Below are 23207 nucleotides of genomic sequence, written 5' to 3'. Positions count from 1 at the left end.
GTGCTGGTTAGGGAATGATGGAATTGATACTGGTATTTGGATTTAGTGTATTTTATTTTTATTTCAGCCATCTAAAATGCAATGCATTCCATTTTGTGCAGGTTGGTGTGAATGCTAGAAGGATGCTTGCCTTTGTGTTCATGCTACCTCTGGATTTAATTATTCATCCTATCAAAATTTTTCAAAGAGAGACCTTGTCAGCTATGCTGTGCTGTTGAAGCAGCCATCATATGAAGGTTAAAAATAGAATAAAAAACAAGTAATGAAAAGAATAAAGTTGTTCCTTTGAGACAAATTAAATCTGAAATCTTAAACTATCAAAAAGATGATTACTTTTCCATACCTTTCCATTCATATATTTGCCCTTTCTGAATGCTCATAGAGACTTGTTACCAGGTGTATTTTTAAATTTTATTTTCAAATATAGAAGTGCATCTATTTTATTAGTCTCTCAGACTCATTTATAGGACTATTCATTCAGACTATTTTCTTGTATGGCATTCATTGTAATGTAAAACTGGGTTTTTAAAACATCAGTTGGAATAGGCCAATCTATTTAGTTAATCATTATTTTGTATTTTCAGTTTCAATAATTATTTAAAAAATACTAGGCTATGTGCAAGATCAGAATCTTTGTTTTCCATAATCAGAAGAATAGATAACTTTGAGGCCCTGATTCAATAAACCATTTAGCCATGTATTTAAGTGCTATGAACTTCAATGGAACACTTCAGTGCAACACTAATGAAGGTGTGGTTCACCAAAGCATTTAGGCATGTTCTCAAGTCCCACTGAAGTTAATAAGACTTAAAGGTCCTGGGTCAGCAAAGTATTTAAGCATGTAATTAAGTGCTAGTGACTTCAGTGGGACTTGAGAATATACTTAAATGCTTTGCTGAACCATGACCTTCATTAGTGTTGCTCTCAATTATGCATTTTTGGTGTTCTGTTTTGATAGCTACACCAGATATTAATAGAACAGGGCTTTTTGAATTTAGTAGTTTGAGAATCTATCTTCAAATTAAGTATGAAGTATTTTCCTTTGAACTGGGGGGGGGGTCTAGTTTAGACAGTCAATATTGTGAAATAATTCTAGGATGCATACTAAAAATATTACTTGTCACAGACAGTTCAAAGACTACAAAGAGTTCCATTTTGATTTCCCTTTCTTTTACTACTGAATATCAATGACAATTATGCTACTTACATTATTTTCACTATAATGAGCTACTATCAAGTTACCTATAATTTGAACTGACTGTTTTGTATTTGTATTCAGGTCATTCACATGCAATCCATATAGCACAGAAATAAGGAGATATATTCATTTAATTAGGAACTATTTTCCCTTCCAAGTAATATTTTTAAGTGCTTATACCCAATATCACGTTCCACACAAATGTTTTTAGTTTGGACTGTCTCCTGCTTGTATGTGGTTTGATAAAAATGATATATTGGAGAGCTGATTAATTTGAAAAATGTGACAGAGAAAAGAAATATTGTGACCTTTTCCAGTTTTATGACTGACTTGTGAATTTCAGCATATCAGCCATTCTGTGTTGTAATATATGATAAGAAAGGCATGAGCTTTCATTACCGATGTCTGCTCTTCAGTTTTATCAATATATGTTCCCACAGGAAGAAATGCTTACATAATGTATATGGATTAAGAATTGGGTGAATAACTATTCAAATAATTTGCATATTTCACAAATATTTTTGCACAAGTTATTTGACAATATTTAAAAAAATATTCACCCAATTAAAGAGCAAGGATGATAATTTGCCAAGTATTTCCAAATAGTTATATATAATTTTTAATATAGATTAATTGAGCATTAGTTTATTCCTAAAGAAGCTACATTAAATTGGAATTAAGGGTAAGAAACATAACAGATATTTTAATTATCCCCAGAACAAGTGTTACAAATCTATAATAACAGGTTTCAGAGTAGCAGCTGTGTTAGTCTGTATTCGCAAAAAGAAAAGGAGTACTTGTGGCACCTTAGAGACTAACAAATTTATTAGAGCATAAGCTTTCGTGAGATTAAGTGAGCTGTAACTCACGAAAGCTTATACTCTAATAAATTTGTTAGTCTCTAAGGTGCCACAAGTACTCCTTTTCTTTTTGCGAAATCTATAATATTCAGAGTTAAGGGTAGGGACACCATGAAATAACCACAAAAACAACAAGTAGTCCAGTGGCACCTTAAAGACTAACAGATTTATTTGGACATAAGCATCTGAAGAAATCGGCATATGCATCTGAATAACTGGGTTTTTTTTACCCACAAAAGCTTATGCCCAAATACAGACTAACACAGCTACCCCTCTGATATTTGACACCATGAAATAACCAGACCATTATAATTGGTGCATAAGACTGTTGCACTCCCATATTAGCAGAAACTGATTTTGAAAGACAATTTCATTTTTACTTTCATGGTATCACCACAGGGCCTGAACTAAAGCAGTTTGGGTGCCTTAACTATGAACTTCCATACCTTAAAAGAAAAAACAAACATTTTCACATTAACTATGGATTTTCCAGCGTTATCACTGTTTTGGGGATAATTGAAATATTCCTGTAATGGGTTTTAACCTAAACTGCAATCATGTAATCTTAAACTTAATTCCATGTTAAAAGTTATCTGGGAATGTTCTTGGATTTTTTACATTAAACATTTCATACTTAAATGCTAGCAAAGAAACCCAAAGCTAATGTAACCATGTGATATTTCTCAAGATGTGAAGATATGTAGCATCAAACTTAAATTAGAAAAATAAATAAATACATACATACCCGCCTCCCCCCACCACACACACTTTTAGGAACAGATTCAGTAGCACACAGTGGCTACCTTCTCCCACTCTGGAGCAGGACAGAGCAGCCAGAGAACACTGGGCAATTCCCCCCCCCACTCCTCTGACCTCTATATTTCCCGGCATGCACAGCACCATTTTCTCCCTCCATCCCATTTGGCACCTTGTGCTTCCCCATTCCCCTGGCCCCCAGATTCCCCTTTCTAGCCTTTGTAAGTACATGTGGTGCAATGGGTAATGTTGAAAGTAAAGTTTTAGGATTCATGGTCATGTTTTCATGTTTTTATACATAACTGAAAGTTTCTTCTTCAGCATGAACTACAATCATACACTTTCAAAATGGCCATCATCTGCTATTGTTTACAACAGGAGAGAAGTCAAACTGCTCTCAAGGAAGATTCATAGATACTAAGGTCAGAAGGGACCATTCTGATCATCTAGTCCGACCTCCTGCACACGCAGGCCACAGAATCTCACCCACCCACTCCTACGGAAAACCTCACCTATGTCTGAGCTATTGAAGTCCTCAAATCGTGGTTTAAAGACTTCAAGGAGCAGAGAATCCTCCCTCAAGTGACCCGTGCCCCATGCTACAGAGGAAGGCGAAAAACCTCCAGGGCCTCCTCCAATCTGCCCTGGAGGAAAATTCCTTCCCGACCCCAATATGGCGATCAGCTAAACCCTGAGCATATGGGCAAGATTCACCAGCCAGATACTACAGAAAATTCTTTCCTGGGTAACTCAGATCCCATCCATCTAATATCCCATCTCAGGGGATTAGGCCTATTTACCCTGAATATTTAAAGATCAATTACTTACCAACATCACATTGTCCCGTCATACCATCTCCTCCATAAACTTATCGAGTAAAATCTTAAAGCCAGATAGATTTTTTGCCCCCACTGCTTCCCTTGGAAGGCTATTCCAAAACTTCACTCCTCTGATGGTTAAAAACCTTCGTCTAAACCTTCAGGTCTAAACTTCCTGGTGGCCAGTTTATACCCATTTGTTCTTGTGTCCACGTTGGTGCTGAGCTTAAATAATTCCTCTCCCTCTCCTGTATTTATCCCTCTGATATATTTATATAGAGCAATCATATCTCCCCTCAACCTTCTTTTAGTTAGGCTAAACAAGCCAAGCTCCTTAAGTCTCCTTTCATAAGACAAGTATTCCATTCCTCGGATCATCCTAGTAGCCCTGCTCTGTACCTGCTCCAGTTTGAATTCATACTTTTTAAACATGGGAGACCAGAACTGCACACAGTATTCCAGGTGAGGTCTCACCAGTGCCTTCTATAATGGTATTAAAACCTTCTCCCTACTGGAAATGCCTCTCCTGATGCATCCCAAAAGCGCATTAGCTTTTTTCACAGTCATATCGCATTGGCAGCTCATAGTCATCCTATGATCAACCAATACTCCAGGTCCTTCTCCTCTTCTGTTACTTCTAATTGATGCATCCCCAGCTTATAACTAAAATTCTTGTTATTAATCCCTAAATGCATAACCTTACACTTCTCACTATTAAATTTCATCCTATTACTATTACTCCAGTTTACAAAGGTCATCCAGATCCTCCTGTATAATATCCCGATCCTTCTCTGAATTGGCAATACTTCCCAGCTTTGTATCATCTGCAGACTTTATTAGCACAGTCCCACTTTTTGTGCCAAGGTCAGTAATAAAAAGATTAAATAAGATTGGTCCCAAAACCGATCCCTGAGGAAGTCCACTGGTAACCTCCCTCCAGCCTGACAGTTCGCCTTTCAGTAGCACCCATTGTAGTCTCCCCTTTAACCAATTCCTTATCCACCTTTTGATGTTCATATTGATCCCCATCTTTTCCAATTTAACTAATAATTTCCCATGTGGCACGGTATCAAACGCCTTACTGAAATCTAGGTAAATTAGATCCACTGCATTTCCTTTATCTAAAAAATCTGTTACTTTCTCAAAGAAGGAGATCAAATTGGTTTGGCACGATCTACCTTTCGTAAAACCATGTTGTATTTTGTCCCATTCACCATTGACCTCAATGTCCTTAACTAATTTCTCCTTCAAAATTTTTTCCAGGACCTTGCATACTACAGACGTCAAACTAACTGGCCTGTAGTTACCCAGATCACTTTTTTTTCCTTTCTTAAAAATAGGAACTATATTAGCAATTCTCCAATCATTCGCTACTACTCCTGAGTTTACAGATTCATTAAAAATTCTTGCTAATGGACTTGCAATTTCAGGTGCCAATTCCTTTAATATTCTTGGATGATTATCTGGGCCCCCTGATTTAGTCCCATTAAGCTGTTTGAGTTTCGCTTGTACCTCAGATATGGTAATAGCTACCTCCATATCCTCATTCCCATTCATCATACTACCATTATCCCTAAGATCCTCTTTAGCCTTATTAAAGACTGAGGCAAAGTATTTGTTTAGATATTGGGCCATGCCTAAATTATCTTTAACCTCCACTCCATCCTCAGTGTTTAGCGGCCCCACTTCTTCTTTCTTAGTTTTCTTCTTATTTATATGGCTATAGAACCTTTTACTATTGGTTTTAATTCCCTTTGCAAGGTCCAACTCTACTCGACTTTTAGCCTGTCTCACTTTATCCCTACATGTTCTGACCTCAATAAGGTAGCTTTTCTTGCTGATCCCTCCCATCTTCCACTCCCTGTATGCTTTCTGCTTCTTCTTAATCACCTCTCTAAGATGCTTGCTCATCCAGCTTGGTCTACAACTCCTGCCTATGAATTTTTTCCCCTTTCTTGGGATACAAGCTTCCAATAGCTTCTGCAGCTTTGATTTAAAGTAATCCCAGGCCTCCTCGACCTTTAGATCCATAAATTCTTCAGTCCAATCCACTTCCCTAACTAATTCCCTTAATTTTTGAAAGTCAGCCCTTTTGAAATCAAAAACCCTAGTTGCAGATTTATTTTTGTTAATCCTTCCATTTAGTTTGAACTGAATTAGCTCATGATCACTTGAACCAAGATTATCCCCTACAACCATTTCTTCTATGAGGTCCTCGCTACTCACCAAAATTAAATCTAAAATGGCATCCCCTCTAGTCGGTTCAGCAACTACTTGATGAAGCAAAAAGAAAAGGAGTACTTGTGGCACCTTAGAGACTAACAAATTTATTAGAGCATAAGCTTTCGTGAGCTACAGCTCACTTCATCGGATAGCTGTAGCTCACGAAAGCTTATGCTCTAATAAATTTGTTAATCTCTAAGGTGCCACAAGTACTCCTTTTCTTTTTGCGAATACAGACTAACACGGCTGCTACTCTGATACTTGATGAAGGAATCCATCAGCTATCACATCTAGGAAAATCTGAGCCCTATTATTATTACTAGCACTGGTCCTCCAGTCTATATCTGGGAAGTTAAAGTCTCCCATGATCACGCAGTTTCCATTAGTATTTACTTTATTAAAAACATTAAAAAGGGCTCTATCCATATCCAAATTAGATCCCGGAGGTCTATAGCACATCCCAAGCACTATCATAGGAGAGGCTCTACTAGTTTTCTTCCCCAGTGTAATTTTTGCCCAGACGGACTCTGTCTTATCCATTGTATCGCTTCTTATTTCTTTATATTCTACCTCATCACTGATATACAATGCTACTCCACCCCCTTTACCTTTGTTTCTGTCTTTCCTAAACAGCACATCACTTTTTGCACCAGTAGCTCTAGTTCCTCCATTTTGTAACCTAGGCTCCTTGCATTGGTGTACCAACATCTTAATTTTTGCCGTTTGGCCTCGCTCACATTTTGTACCCTATTAGGCACAGTCATTCTACAGCCAGTATAACCTATTAGACTGGTATCCACACTGCCCTCGCTCCTTATATACATTCTCCTACCCACGGCTGTATCCTTTCTTACTTCGTCTTCTTCCCTCTCAATGCTAAGATCTGTGTGGAGATTACCTGGACATCTCCCAACCATCTTCCCCAAATTCCTAGTTTAAAGATCTCTTTATCAGTTGTGCCAGCCTCCATCCTAGAAGTCTATTTCCTTCCCTACTCAGATGAAGTCCATCCCGAAAGAACTGTCCTCTGTCCATGAATGCCTCCCAGTGGCCATACATCCCAAAGCCCTCCTTATAGCACCACTGCCTAAGCCATCTGTTGACAGTCATAATCTTGTCACACCTTTGTTACCCTTCTCTAGGAACAGGCAGGATCCCACTAAAGATCACCTGAGCCTCGATTTCCTTAAGCGTCTTCCCCAGCCTAGCATAGTCTTCCTTAAAACTTTCCAGCGAGAATCTAGCCGTATCATTTGTTCCCACATGAAGGATAATTAGGGGATTCTTTCCCGCTCCCTTTAGGATCCTTTTCAACCTCAGGTCTACATCCCATATCTTAGGCACCTGGAAGACAGCACACCCTTTTATTCTTTGCATCAGCTTGAGTTACAGGCCTGTCTATTCTTCTCAATAAAGAGTCCCCGATCACATAGACCTGCCTTTTCCTGGTGACAGTGCTATTCTCCAGTCTCTCCCCTGTTCCCTCTGGCTGCAAGTTCTTTCCATTCCTATTTTCCCTTATAATCCTCTTCAACCCATCCTGTATCCTCCTGGGGCTCATATTTGGTGTAGTCTCCCTTGACTCTTCCCCTTTTCCTATAGGACTAGCCTCTCTTCTCTTCTTCCTTGCCCTTCTACCTTCAGCGACTACCTGCTGAGCCCCTTCTTCATTTTCCAACTCTGCAAACCTATTCCTAAGCTCTATTTCTCCTTCACTAGCCCATCTTTTCCTCTGCCTGGTTCTTTTAGTCACATGCTTCCACTGACCACTTTCCTCACCCAGTCTCCCCTCAAAATTCCCCAGCCCTGCTTCCATCTGTAAGTCTGAGCTTTTCCCTTCAGATACCTCATGTCTTTGCTCCATCATCTGCTCAAACCCCTTCCTAAACTCAACCAGACTTTCCACCTGCATCTCCAGACCTCAGATCTTTTCCTCCATCTTTTCCGTCAGTTCTATCAGATGGCATTTCATGCAGAAAAAAACTCTTACCAGGTCCCCCCTCCAGGATCATGTACATACCACAGCTTCCACATCCAGTCATCCTCATTGTGTCTTGCACTACATGAGTCACTCCCACTGCTGCCTCCGTATCTGTCATCGCCTTCCCACCTATGTCCTGCTCATCTGGGAAACACAAACCATACCAAAAAGACCACCCCCCACAGCAAAACACAAACCCCAAACAAGCACCACAATACAAAGTCCCCTTTCAAACTCCCCTGTTTACAGCTCTGTTTTTGCTAGCTCCTGTGCCACTACAGCTGTCTGTGCCGCTGCCTGACTGACTGGCTACCTTTATAGTACCCCTAGTCAGAAAAGCCCCGCCCCCTAATCAGGGCTCAGCTTCTCTCCCAGCACAAAGCCCCTACAAGCATCTACACACACACAAATACTAAAAATACAAAACCAAGTACAAATACCTTCTCCTCCAACAGAACTCCCACTCCAAGATGGTGGCCCTCTTGCGGTCAGGAGCCACCATATTACCTTATGGCAGCCAGTGTGGGAAGATAAGAAAGATTAAATAAATCTAACATGGAAGGCTATGTATCTCAAGAGAATGGTAATACAGCAGGCTTCACTTTGATTTAGGATGCATTGATTTTTTATGTTTAAGAAATACCCATCTCTTCTGAAACTTGGGGATTGTGAGTACGTAAATATGGATGTAAAAGTTTAAATAACAAACAGAAAAACAGTTTTTAATCAAGAGCCTTGTGAATAGAGCTGACCAAAATATTTTTAAAATCATTTTCACTGAAAAGTGAGGTTTTGATGACTATTTTTTTTGTTTAAAAATTGTGCAGAAAAATTCCCACCCTAACTTTTCTCCTGCCACTTTTTTTTCCACTGGAAAATAGCGTTGGATTTTTCCTCAATTTCAAAAACAAAGAAAAATCAAACCCCTTTCATTGGTTACTGTCCCACTGAGACGAGTATCACCATTCCTCCTCCTCTACGTCAAAAAGGAACTACATCTGAAGGCCCAGCAGTGTTCATGGTTTTATTTGAACCACAGTGAGTGGAAGCACAGAAATAATTGATGATCATATTTTAGGCATCTACTACTAAGAGCAACATTGTGTTTTGGCATTTCTAGCATGCAGAGGTTATTTTGGGATGGAGTTGGTAGAGTATCACTAACTTCTCTCTCACTCCCAGTTTGACTGCATATACATGAAACCTTTACAAGCCTATTGCAAAGACAAAACAGCAAGCGAGGAAACATTACTCAAGTAGTGACTTCAAAGTTATACCCTACAGCTAATTTATTGTATTTGTACTTATTTTTAAAGCTAGATAAATAGATATATTACTTAGCAGATCTTTACCTTAATAATTAGAGGTAGTACTGGAAAACAAAACAAAATTAATTTCAGATTTTGTTCACAATGATCTTAGAGTTGAAGGTAATAAATCTCCTTCAGTAAATAGTATGCTTTTGGGTATTGATTTATATTTTCAATAGTTTTTTCATTCATTGCAATCCCTTCTAAAACGAACCACTTGGATATATTTAACATTAGTTGCCAGCCTATTTGTCAAACATTGTAACTACTACTTTACAATGCAAACTCCATTCCAGGAAGTGCAATCAATAGGACCACATAAAAAACAATGTCTTCTCTCAATTGTTTCACCAATTTTGCTGATCGCATACATCAAAACAACAACAGAACTTAACCTTTGGAAACTGCCAATGGAAATATTTTGAACATACTGACAATTCAGAACATTAGGGCCTAATTTTTAATGTATGGCATCATTTTGTAGGCACATATCTTCACACTAACATTTGTTCCCAAAAAATGCTTGTTTGCATTCATAGCATTTGTATGTAAATTGCTACCCCAAATGACTGTGTGGATCATTATTTGTATATAATTGTACACACTACAGTGTAAATTCAAAATTAAAGACTGGAGTAAGTCCCATTAGAAAAGATGGGCTGAAGGAATCATTCACAAGTTCAATATTAAGAAAAATATAGTTACAAAAAATGCTGATAGTCTGTTACTGTTGAAAACATGTGCATCAGAACTGCCACAAGAAGAAAAGGAGTACTTGAGGCACCTTAGAGACTAACAAATTTATTAGAGCATAAGCTTTCATGAGCTACAGCTCACTTCATCGGATGCATTTGGTGGAAAAAACAGAGGAGAGATTTATATACACACACACAGAGAACATGAAACAATGGGTTTATCATACACACTGTAAGGAGAGTGATCACTTAAGATAAGCCATCACCAGCAGCAGGGGGGGGAAAGGAGGAAAACCTTTCATGGTGACAAGCAAGGTAGGCTAATTCCAGCAGTTAACAAGAATATCAGAGGAACAGTGGGGGGTGGGTTGGGAGGGAGAAATATCATAAGGAAATAGTTTTACTTTGTGTAATGACTCATCCATTCCCAGTCTCTATTCAAGCCTAAGTTAATCGTATCCAGTTTGCAAATTAATTCCAATTCAGCAGTCTCTCGTTGGAGTCTGTTTTTGAAGCTTTTTTGTTGAAGGATAGCCACTCTTAGGTCTGTGATCGAGTGACCAGAGAGATTGAAGTGTTCTCCAACTGGTTTTTGAATGTTATAATTCTTGACATCTGATTTGTGTCCATTCATTCTTTTACGTAGAGACTGTCCAGTTTGGCCAATGTACATGGCAGAGGGGCATTGCTGGCACATGATGGCATCTATCACATTGGTAGATGCGCAGGTGAACAAGCCTCTGATAGTGTGGCTGATGTGATTAGGCCCTATGATGGTATCCACTGAATAGATATGTGGACAGAGTTGGCAACGGGCTTTGTTGCAAGGATAGGTTCCTGGGTTAGTGGTTCTGTTATGTGGTGTGTGGTTACTGGTGAGTATTTGCTTCAGATTGGGGGGCTGTCTGTAAGCAAGGACTGGTCTGTCTCCCAAGATCTGTGAGAGTGATGGGTCGTCCTTCAGGATAGGTTGTAGATCCTTGATGATGCGTTGGAGAGGTTTTAGTTGGGGGTGGCTTTGGGGTTTGGAAGTATCTAGCTGTAGTTTGATTCTTCCTTGTCCAAATGGAAACAAAGGTACAAGACTATAATTTCACCTATACTGGATTGGAAAAAATCGACACACAAATCCTTATTGCATTAGCTTCTTTGGGAAATAGAATAGTTCTTATGCAGATGCAAGACAATCAGATTCCTCAGTTTCTTTCTAGTCTGGCTTTAAGTCACAAATGTCCTGGGTAACAAAGAAATAAAGCATTTCCTCTTTCCTCTTTGGAGAACCTTTCCACCCTTACAGAGACTCATATTGTAATTTGTGGAATTCATAACAAACACCAACAGGTTTAAGGAACCTTTGCCGATATATGATTTATTTAATTTATTACTGGGCACCGGTGGTTTTCATTAAAGAGTCAATATTTCCCAACCATTACTACCAGGTAATGCTACCATTGTTGCCGATCCTTAGTACAGGGAAACAATTCTAAAATACCTCTATGGCAAGGATTCTCAAACTTTATTGCACTGTGAACCCCTTCTGACAACAAAAATTACTACATGACCCCACGATGGGGGACTGAAGCATGAGTCTACCTGAGCTCCGCCGCCAGAAGGCGGTGGGGGCAAATCAAAGCCCAAAGGCTTCATCCCCAGGCATGGGGGCCAGTAACCTGAGCCGCACCACCCCGGGCTGAAGTTGAATACTAAGCCCTGGGCGGTGGGGCTTGGGCTTCAGTTTTGGCCTGGGCCCCAGTCAGTCTAAAGCCAGCCCTAGCAACCCCATTAAAATGGGGTCACGACCCACTTTGGGGTCCTGACCCACAGTTTAAGAACAGCTGCTATATGGCAAAACTATTGTTTTTTGCAGATTCATCTCCAAGCTTTCCTTTGTTGGTGGACAGTGGGGAAGGGTAAGAGAGGAGCATTTATTTGGCAAGCAGTCTAGGTTGAAAGCTACAGACTATTTGTTTACACTTCTACAGCTGGTGCTTACTCACAGCGCTATGCTAAGTTTTCACTGTATTATTATTACTATTTTTAAAAAAAATCACAAAAGAAAGCAAAAAACAAAATAAATCGCATACAAACAATTAAGCATGGAAAAGTTACAGAAGCTCATTTGTGCCAAATGTTGACAGCACCCTCAGTCATGATGAATTGCACCTTATTCAGAGGAGTCCCACAGATTTCAGCTGGTCTACTCCTGGAATGAGCTAATGTAACTCAGGTGAAGTAACAAACTCTGGCCCTGGTTCTTTTGTTCCCTCTCCCTTCCCTGAATCCACCCCTCCCCTCCCCTCCACACACGCATTCTAGCATCTACCTGACCCCATTTCAAGGCACATAACTTACTGCTTAATGGAACATACAATTGCAGTCACTCAGACTCATGGACACACACTCCTTCTCGCCTTCTCCTCTCCTTTTCCTAAAAATAGCAGCAAGGCTACTAGAGCAATAAACTGGAAAACCACATGGGAAAGCAAATGTCATAACATTAATTATATCCTCAGTTACACTGCTGCAATCTCTCGGAAGGCATCCATGTTACGAGTTGGCTAATTCTGTAATAAGTAAGCTAAATACTTTTAAGACCTTATAAAAAGGCCTCATGGGCATGCTTTCATAACTATTTAGAAACTTATCCTTAATACAGAGGAACAAGATAATAGGTATTTTAATAAATAGTTAGTTGATTGTTATATTCTCCAGAAAGACACTTATAATGAAGGTTTATGACCATTGACTGGTGTGCTTATAACTATCTATAGAAGTATTTCCCAAATCACAAAAATGATGGGAAGGGATCTTGATTGGTCATCTAGTCCAGTTCCCTGCACTGAGGCAGAACTAAATATTATTCAGACCATCCCTGACTGGTGTATGTCTAACCTATTCTTAAAAATCTCCCATGATAGAGATTTCACAACCTCCCTAGATAAGGTGTTCCAGTCTTAATCACCCCTACAATTATCAAGTTTTTCCTAATGTCCAACCTAAACCCCCCTTGCTGCAATTGAGCCCATTACTTCTTGTCTTGTCCTCAGTGTTTAAGAACAATTTATCAACCTCCTTCTTGTAACAACCTTTTACATACTTGGAGACTAATCATCATGTCCCCCCTCAGTCTTCTCCTCTCCAGACTGAACAAACCCAATTTTTAAAAAATTTTGCCTCATAGATTGTGTTTTCTAGTCGCTTAATCGTTTTTGTTGTTCTCATCAGGATTTTCTCCAGTTTGCCCATATCTTTCTCAGAGTGTGGTGCCCAGAACTGGGCACAGGACTCCATTTGAGGCCCTATCAGTGTTGAGTAGAGTGGAAGAATTATTCTTGTGACTTGCTTACTACTTTCCTGCTAATCCATCTCCAGGGGTTGTGGCCAGGTTCTAGATTGGTCACAGGCCTGGTGAGAAGGAGAAGCCCTGTTGGTGGATGGGGTTGCAGAGCGAGCCCACCTCCCATTCATGCTGCATCCTGAACTAAAAAACACAGCATGGCTCCTCTGAGCAAAAAACAGAGTATGGTTCAGTTTAAATAATGGGCCATTTCTTATTTTAGCCAAATTGTTTTCTTATTGAAAAACTAAGATACACCAGTCCACCTAGAGAATCACTGGAGAATACACAGTAATGAAGGGAAAAGTCCTACACTGGCCAGAGGGTGGACAATATAATTTAACTAATAGGACTCTTCTGTTATGTTATGAAAATCTTTGAAGGCAGTTTGAGGAGATGATTCTTCAGAGTGAGGCACAGAAAAGAACAGATACTTATCCACAGTAGCTGTGGTTCTTAGAGATGTGTTGTCCACATGGATTCCTCTCTTGAGATTGGTTCCTTTTGGCCAGCAGTGTCTGTTGCGGTAAAGCCTGTGCTCTAGGTGTCATAGCCCCACCACCTGGGGACTGAGCAGACTCAACCACCCCTAAGGTCCTTCACCAATACAGAATCTCAAAAGGAATAGGGTTCTGTAGTAGCCAGCAAGGAGAAAGGGTTGTAGAATACATGTGGAGAACATCTTGAAAAAACTACCGTTACTAAGTTGATAGTCAACAAGATTGGAATCCATGTTGACAAACAAGTAATAGTTAGCTGTTCACTTAGAGGTGGGTATAGAAATCCTGTTTAAATAATTACTGCAAGTCAGCCATCTGAACAGGAACCTCTACCAAGAAGTAGTGTCTTGAAATGGTGTGAACTGAACTCTATATAGTTGCCCTGCTGGTTTCAGAAATAGGGGCATTTAGTGAATAAATTCTAATGACTATATGATGCTGACTAGCTCATAACATCTTCTCGTACAGTTGGAGACCCATTCTGATAATCTCTGAAAGGATATTGCCTGACCATTACCTCTATCAGAAAAGACCACAACTAATTTGGGTGTGTTCCTGAATTACTTTCTTCCACCTAAGAAAGAAGACAATACCCTTAATACATCAAGTGTGCGAAATTTAGCTTCCCCCAGGGTTGAGGCTTGGAAGATAAAACTGGAAGACAAATCCTATTACACACTTAATAGCCAAACTACAATTATTATTTAACTGCCCCGTTCTAAACTAAAACTGTGGTGCTGCTTCTTTTACCTCCAAGTTTGCCCCTTCAGCTTGCTCTCATACCCACTTCCCAAAACAGGGGAGAGGCTTTCACCAGACACTTGTGATGCTTTCTCCTGGTAAGACTTACATTTAGAGCAATCCTTTTTGTGGCTAGATTTTTCACCATAGCAGCATTAAATGAACTACTTCCCTTTATTTTGCATTATTACCAATTTCCCTTCGTTTTACAAACTGAATTTAATACTTGTTTCTAATTGTTCAAAAATGTCAAAAAATATGAGAATCCCCTTTGCCATCATGCATATTAGACACAGACTTGTACTTATAGGACTCAGAGATCAGCTTCTATCTTTCTCACTAGACTGTTTCTGCTTCTGATGATCTGCTTATGGAAAGATTCAAGTTCTGTGGCAAATTCCAGAGCCTCTTGGAGTGCATTTGACCTTTTTTTGCTGATCTTGATCTGCAAGCCTAGCTGAGTCTATAAATTGGTCCATTGCCCATTTATCCTGAAAATCCTCATTGGTATCCAGATGTGCCAGGAACCCAAGTCTCTTCAAGTTTTCTGCCACTTCAAGTAGGGTCTCTTCTTTACCTCTCAGTTGTGGCCTGATCAGTCAGATTGATGGCTGACTGCTAACCACATATCTAGGGTTTGTATCATGTCTGGATGATTCTGTCTCTTTTCTAGGGAGTAACTTGTGTAGGACTATCAGAGCTGGGCCACTCAAGTTGGTTGCTAGAAATACCTCTTTCTGATTGTCTACCCAGCCACTCATTTCTGCCATGATGTTCAACTGAGCCAAATAACCCTTTCAGTGAGTTCTCTCCTCCCTGTTTTAAAAAACAAACAAACATGTAGCTTTTGTCTCAGTTGAGCTGGAACAATCTAATCCCTCCACTCCGGGGTTCTTTGGATTACAAACAAGGTAGAAAAAAGTGTTGTAAATGTCTTGTTTTACCCATGTTTTGTGGCTCACCTAATTCCATAGCCAGATGGCTGACTTTATCCGTGGTTCATTACTCTTTGATTTCCTTCTCAAGGTCATTTTTTTCAGCTCTTGAAATCCTTGGAATCATTTGTTAGCAAGATCCAAGTTGGATAAAGTTTTCCTGATATCCCCTCTTTCCTTGGAAACCTTCTTATCCTTGACAAGCAGGTTGCTAGTCACCTCTTTGATCTACCTTGCCATCCCAGATTTGGAAGTGTTGGAGCTGGGCTCCCCAACCACTCTAGCTGCTGCCCCCCAAAAGACTTCATCTCTGCCTACAGGTCATCTCTCAGCCCTTCCTGGGAAGCTTACAGCATTTTGCTTTAATTCTTTTTGCAGAGCCTCCAGCTCTTGTTTTAGACCTTGTTTCAAATTCTTCAGGGCACCTTTGAGTGCTACAACCACCTCAATTATTTGTTCCACTTGGCTCAACAGGAGTACCAGCTCACACTTCTCCCCTTGGAAGATGGACCCCACTCCTAAAACCAGTATTGCCCTATTGACTTGAGTGGTTAGCCAATATTTGGGGTCTTGTAGGTTGTTTCAGTTAGGAGGAGAAATTGATGATGAAGTCTAGTATTTCTTTGTACAGAATTCTATCATTTACAAACGGAGCCTTGTTTCCCTGAACATAGTAGGAATCACACAGCAGGACACAGTTCCTTCCTTACAGTGTCAATCCTCTCTCCAGCCAGCATTCTCCCCAAAGAGCTCTCCATCTTAGTTTTCTCTGAAGGACATGTTACAAGTGCTTCTTTTCCTGTCTCTTTCTTTCTGCTTCTCTCTGCTGCTTCTTGGCTGCTTCTGGCAGATAGACACACAGCTGCAAGCAAATCAATCCTCAGCTATCCTGTGCTTGCATTCAATCTAGTTTTTGTGCAGTGGCATTTTTGTCAACCCCCAGGATGTTTTCCATTTTATCAGCTACCACTAAATCAAATGACCATTAATTGTTCCTCATACATCCTGAATTGAAAGCAACCAGCACACTCAGCAGCTGCTAAGACTACATGTACTACAATATGACTACGCTACGTGGTTTTTAGTGACATGGCTGTTCCGCTACAGCCATGCTGCTAAAAGGCATGCTAAAAGGAGAGAGCTCTTCTGCCAACAAAAAAATTCCATTCCTCATGAGCAGCAGTGGCTTTGTTGGCAGGAGAGTGTTCCTGCTGACAAAGCGCTGTTCACACTGACGCTTTTCGTCAGTAAAACTTTTGTCGTTCGGGGGTATGTGTGTTTTTTTAACAGCCCTGAATGACAAAAGTTTTGCTGACAAAGTGCCAGTGTAGACAAAGCCTAACTAAGGCCATGACTGCACTAGAAAGCTTGCAGTGGTTCCACTGTAAGTTCTCTAGTATAGTCACTCTAAGTCGATGGGAGAGAGCACTCTTGTTGACTTAATTAATCCATCCCCAATGAGCGGTGGTAGCTATGTCTGAGGAAGAAGCTCTCCAACAGATATAGTGCTGTCCACACCCGTGCTTAGATCAGTGTAACTTATATTGCTCAGGGGGGTGGCTTATTCATACTCCTGAGTGACATAAGTTATACCAACTTAAGTGGTAGCATAGACATAGCCTAAGAAAAGGCAGATGCTGCAAGGATTCAGCATCACAGTGATAGTAAGAAAAGAACTGAGGGATGGTTGGATCCACTCCACCTTTTATACCCTCGGATGGCAGGGCATGAGAACATTTAGGGAGTGGGGAAAGCCCAGATGGACACTGCTGATCAAAAGGATCTCATCTCGTGTTCAGAAAATGCATGAACACCAAGAATTCATGTGGTTGAATAACTATTTGATACACAGTAACATTTTCTCATATATGCATATACTTGACCAGCGGTCTCTTCGCAATCTCAAACTGCTTTTCTTATAAAGGAATATCTTATATACTTATTGGTTCAAATAAATACCAGTCTAAAAGAATTTTAAAGGAAGGTTTATGGTTGTTACAGATATGGCAATTTCCTGCACTATTCTTGAAAAATCTGATTGAATTAAATTTAAGTAGCTTTGGAATCCATTGTATTAAAAATGCCAAGTTGATGTATTATTGTGAAATTGTATGCAACTTTCTTTGTGGGGAGATATGACCAGTGTAAATGCTGGGAAGTGTTATGAGCAAAGAACTATTTGAAATAGATGTGATGAACTGGTAGTTCTTCAGGTAGTGATCAGTGGCTCAACAAGTAGTGATCAATGGCTCCATCTCTAGCTGACAGCCAGTATCAAGTGGAGTGCCCCAAGGGTCTATCCTGGGACTGGTTTTGTTCAATATCTTTATTAATGATCTGGAGAATGGCATGGATTTCACCCTCAGCAAGTTTGCAGATGACACTAAACTGGGAGGAGTGGTGAATATGCTAGAGGGCAGGGATAAGATACAGAGGGACCTAGATAAATTAGAGGATTGGGCCAAAAGAAATCTGATGAGGTTCAACAAGGACAAGTGCAGAGTCCTGCACTTAGGACAGAAGAATCCCATGCACTGCTACAGACTGGAGACCGAGTGGCTAGGCAGCAGTTCTGCAGAAAAGGACCTAGGGGTTACAGTTGACAAGAAGCTGGATATGAGTCAACAGTGTGCCCTTGTTGCCAAGAAGCTAACGGCATTTTGGGCTATATATGTAGGAGCATTGCCAGCAGATCGAGGGACGTGATCATTCCCCTCTATTCAGCATTGGTGAAGCCTCATCTGGAGTACTGTGTCCAGTTTTGGGCCTCACACTACAAGAAGGATGTGGAAAAATTGGAAAGAGTCTGCGGAGGGCAACAAAAATGATTAGGGGGCTGGATCACATGACTTATGAGAAGAAGCTGATAGAGCTGGGATTATATAGTCTGCAGCAGAGAAGAATGAGGGGGGGATTTGATAGCTGCTTTCAACTACCTGAAAGGGGGTTCCAAAGAGGATGGATCTAGACTGTTCTCAGTAGTAGCAGATTATAGAACAAGGAGCAATGGTCTCAAGTTGCAGTGGGGTCAGGCTTGACAAAGCCTTTTAAGGCCAGGCTTGACAAAGCTCTGGCTGGAATGATTTAGTTGGGGATTTGATCTTGCTTTGAGCCGGGGGTTGGATGACCTCCTGAGGTCCCTTCCAACCCTATGATTCTATGAACTGGTAACCACACAAGAAAAAAACAAAAACAAACCTGTATGAGGTTTGAAGGACTGATCACCTACCACCGCTCCAGGCATGTTCTCTGGTAACTTTATTAACATGTAGGTTCTTTTATTCTTTTTATAATGTTTTCTCTGTAATACTTGCACCTTAGGAATAAATGTGTTTGCTTAGAAAGGACTCTTTGGTAACTTAATTGTGGGTAACTATGTTGTTTATAGTATCTGGGGAGAAAGCAAAGCACAGACTCTGGCCTATTTAGGCAGTCTGACTTGCCATGTAAGCAGGAAACTGAGCAGACTAGAAAAACCCTGGTCAGAACAGAGAGAAATGTGAGTCTCTGCCCAAGAGAGGTGATGGATGGGAAGCTGGAAGCCTGAGCGTGGATGCCATTGGTAGACCACAGAGAGGGAACAGAGGTGTACCTGTCCTGAACTGTGACAATAGTGTGGAAAGATATTTTAGGAAGATAAGATATAAGCAGTTTGTTGTTCTTTAGAAACCCAGACTCCTCCTGGAAAATGAGCTATTTTAGTATTATAGTTTCAAAGAATGAACTATATATGATATTTGAATACTGAACAAGGTAAATTAAATAGGAGTCCAGTAATTTGAAGTTCTGTAAAAGTGAGTTTACATGAAAGAAAGTCTAGCATGGAAATATTTATTATGATTTTGCTTGTCATATTTCAGTTTGAAAAAATTAATAGCTATAGCAACTATGAAGAAAAATCATGGTAATTGTTTATGGAATAACTACATTCATCAGAGCCTTTTTTCAAAGAACATGCCATCCATTCAAAAATAAAATTAAGCGATACATTAGGACCCCTAATCCTGCAAACACTTAACTTCATGCACTACTTGATGCATGTATGAATCCCTTTGACTTGAATAGGAATACTCCTGTGTGTAATGTTACACAGATGCATCAATGTTTCCAGGATCAGTGACTATTTTAAATCTGTGATGATGGCTGAGAACTTCCTTGAAACAAGTTTGGATCTACTACCAAGTAAAGTCCATACCTTATTTTTTTCCAGTAATTCACCTTGTGCTGTCTTGAAATCAGAATCCAAGTTACTTGATGGCAGTTTATTTCTCTTATCCAGAAGGTCCTGAATTTCTTTCACCTGGGACTTCAACCTTCTATTCTCTCTTTCTAGATTTTGCTTTTCTGTTTCAAATATCTCTCTCTTTCCCCACTCAAAGGTATTCTCAGACTGTAGTCTCTCCAGCTGAAAAAGAGAACAAAATATTGCTAAAATCTCCTTTTTTCTGGGTGAGGTTAAAGGGTTAGCCAGCCAGCAAACCCTACAGAGGTTTCATGAACACCCTGGAAAAAGTCAACCTGATACATAATTTAAACAGTTTTGCAGGATTCATAAATGTTTTAAAAATGTGAACATGGAAAATAAAAACATACAAGTGAAACTACAGTTCTTTATTTTTCTGTAGTTTTATCTTTACATTCATAAAGCACAAGTCAGACTTCAAAAGGGGCAGTGTTAGCCACTGTAAATTATTGTTTTTAACTTGTTCCATTCTCTATTGTACTCTTAAAAATCAAGAAAAAGGATTTTTTAAACACAAGACAGAGCCAGTTTTGCACACCCTCTTTTGAAAAGTGTCAAAGTCCAGTTTTCACCCCATGAGGAAAAATCCCATTTTCCATCCTAATTTTATTGTACACTGTTTTTAAGTTTTAAAGGAATGGAAAGAAGTGTTTTGGAACTAAGACAATTAATAATGGATGAACATAAGCAGTTTTTTTGTTATTGTTACTCAATTAAAGCTCTACATGAATTGCAGGATGCTTGTCAAAAAATTGCAGTTGAGTTGTGGACAAACCATGGAAAATTGTGGAAAAGTAATAATGGACCTTAATATTTGCAGTAATAAAGTGCATTGTTATTTTTGTGCAAATTTCTGCTGTCAGCTGCCAGGGGCTAAGAGCACAGATCTGAGGCTTAGATTGGCTGACTAAGGGTGAGAGAAGGGGCTCCTGCTCTCAGCCCTTGGGTGGCTAGGGATCTCACTGCCAGATACATGCACAGAGAGGCTCCTGCTGTCAAAATTGCAGTGGAAGCCTAATATTGCAGAATCTGCAACATCACACGTTATGCAGGGCTTTCTACTCAATGGATTATTTGTTAGTACTGAGAGCCTGCTGCACTGAGGAGATAATGCTTTAACACGGCTTTACTGGAGAAATTTTAAATTGTAATTTCAGTACTAGAGCCAACTACCTGGGTAACCAGAGCAACTTGTTTCTTGGCTTAACAGTCATTAGTACTGGAATGAGAATGGTCTTTTGCAATCCAACTTAGAACATGCCACGACTTTAGTTCAACAGAGTCAGGCTTTTTTGAATGCTGATCAGTGCATTACTAAGGGGAATGAAATTAAGTATCAACAACAACAACAACAAATATTTTACTAAATGATGGAGAATGAACATCTAAAAAGTTATTTTATTTACTCAAAGACAGTTAGATGGAGGTTATGCGAAGGGTGTATCAAATGCTCTCAAGATTTTAAAGGAAAAGCTGTGGTCAAATGTATTGCTTTTTGTACCAGAAATCAGATTAAAGCTTTTGATAAGTGCCTGTTAATAGGTAAGAAATGGTCAAAAATGAGAGAATCCAGCAACTTGAACCAAAAAAAGGACAGAAGGAGAATTCCATCAACAGCAGAAAAGTTTAAAATAAAATAATATGAACTTTGTTACTTGCAGTTTTGTGAAGACCAGAACCAATTATTTGATAAAATTATAGGTCTGACAACTTGAAAGGCTATAAGGTATCACTAGCTTTTACTGCAGAAAAAGGCTGTACACGCCAGCAAGGTTTTAGAAAAAGAGCAGACAGTCTTATTTTAGATTTACTTTTCACAGGCACAGCCTGGTTTTATTTTAAAATCCCTATGTGGAAAACAAAAAACAATCACATTCAAGGAGAATGGTATAGTAGATGAAGACATTAACAGCATCAGAGACACAATAATTCAGAAACTTTTAGTTTCAGAAATGGTGTTATTTGGGTAAATCAAAGTACAGGCTTGGTTGTCCCCCACCCCAAAATCATTAGTAACTATTCAAGTAAATTAAGATAAAAGCAGAATTAATCATGGGTTATATAGTTTTTCTATTTCTAGTTCACAGATGCCTCAATCCTACTAAGACTTATAAATATGATTAATTTTACAACTGAGAGTAGTAGTCTACTCTAGTGTGGGACTATTCACAGGTCAGTAGTAACAATGTCATTATCTTCTGTCTGAAAATGTACATACAGTACTAAACCCACCATATCAGCTGCTATTATTTAACCATTTCTTGCAACTAAACCCAAACTCGATTCCCTTGTGGAATTTCCTTGAAATTAATGGGCATCCAGACAATCACAAGGGTCAGCCCACCTGGTGCAACTGCAGGATCTGGGCCTATCTCTGTAGTCTCCACAGAGATCCCAGAGATTAAATGGGCATGGGCACTGATCAATGCCTCCTTTGTAGAAAGAGACCCTCCATTCCAGGGCATGGGGACTTGCTTGGGCATTGTGGACCAACTTGTACTGTGACTCCCTATCCGATGTCACTTCTGTAGCTAAATAGTGCACCTTTATCAGAACTAAAGTCACATTGAAAGAAAAGGTTTAAACTATTAAAAAAGATTAGGATGTCAACATCATGCTATGGGTTCCACAGACGTGGAAAGTTCTGGAACTGAGCAGACAGCTATGAATGGTCAAAGATTCATTGTGGTGTTAAAGCACTTCTCATGAGACACAGAGTAAAACCAGATCAAGGAACACCTGTACAGAATTGTCCAGTTTTACATTCAATTGACTCCTTGTCTTTTTCCCTGTTAACCCTATTAGGGCTGTATTAGAAGTCAGCAGCTCATTTGCCCCTTGGGGTATGTCTACACAGCAAAGAAAAAACAGTGGCTGGCCCATACCAGCTGACTTGGGCTCACAGGGCTTGAGCTGTTACACTGCTGTTGTAGACTTATGGGCTTGGGATGGAGTCCTGAGCTCTGGGACCCTCCTGCCTCACAGGGTCCTATAGCCCAAAATCCAGCCTGACCTCACAGTCTACAAGCATTGAAAAAGTCCGAGCCCTGCAAGCCCAAGTTAGCTGGCACAGGCCAGCCATAGGTGTCTAGCTGTGTAAAATATCCAAAATGACAACCATGGGTTCACAGGCAAACAGATATATATTTAATGGGGGTAATATCATAGAAATTGAAATGTTTATTTTATAAAAGCTTCCCTCAAAAACTGGGGCCTATCCTTCTGACCTGGCTACAATCCAATATCTGGGTCAGATAGTCAAAAGAGTAGGTTTCAGAGTAGCAGCCGTGTTAGTCTGTATTCGCAAAAAGAAAAGGAGTACTTGTGGCACCTTAGAGACTAACAAATGTATTAGAGCATAAGCTTTCGTGAGCTACAGCTCACTTCATCGGATGCATTTGGTGGAAAAAACAGAGGAGAGATTTATATACACACACACAGAGAACATGAAACAATGGGTTTATCATACACACTGTAAGGAGAGTGATCACTTAAGATAAGCCATCACCAGCAGCGGGGGGGGGAAAGGAGGAAAACCTTTCATGGTGACAAGCAAGGTAGGCTAATTCCAGCAGTTAGCAAGAATATCAGAGGAACAGTGGGGGGTGGG

The 23207-nt window shown here is 39.8% G+C and overlaps 1 protein-coding gene across 1 annotated transcript in view; it reads right to left on the bottom strand.

The window, feature by feature from the left end:
• Positions 1-23207, bottom strand: part of CCDC102B (coiled-coil domain containing 102B) — a 371099-nt gene that overhangs the window by 208881 nt on the left and 139011 nt on the right. Inside the window, exon 6 of the mRNA XM_038388290.2 lies at positions 19550-19759. Coding sequence (XP_038244218.2) covers positions 19550-19759 — 210 coding nt within the window. The remainder of the gene's footprint in view (positions 1-19549; positions 19760-23207) is intronic.

Source organism: Dermochelys coriacea, chromosome 2 (genome assembly GCF_009764565.3).
Source record: "Dermochelys coriacea isolate rDerCor1 chromosome 2, rDerCor1.pri.v4, whole genome shotgun sequence".
In the NCBI taxonomy this organism is placed as follows: Eukaryota; Metazoa; Chordata; order Testudines; family Dermochelyidae; genus Dermochelys; species Dermochelys coriacea.
Note: the sequence above shows the minus strand (reverse complement) of the source record. Positions and strands in the feature narration are given on the sequence as shown.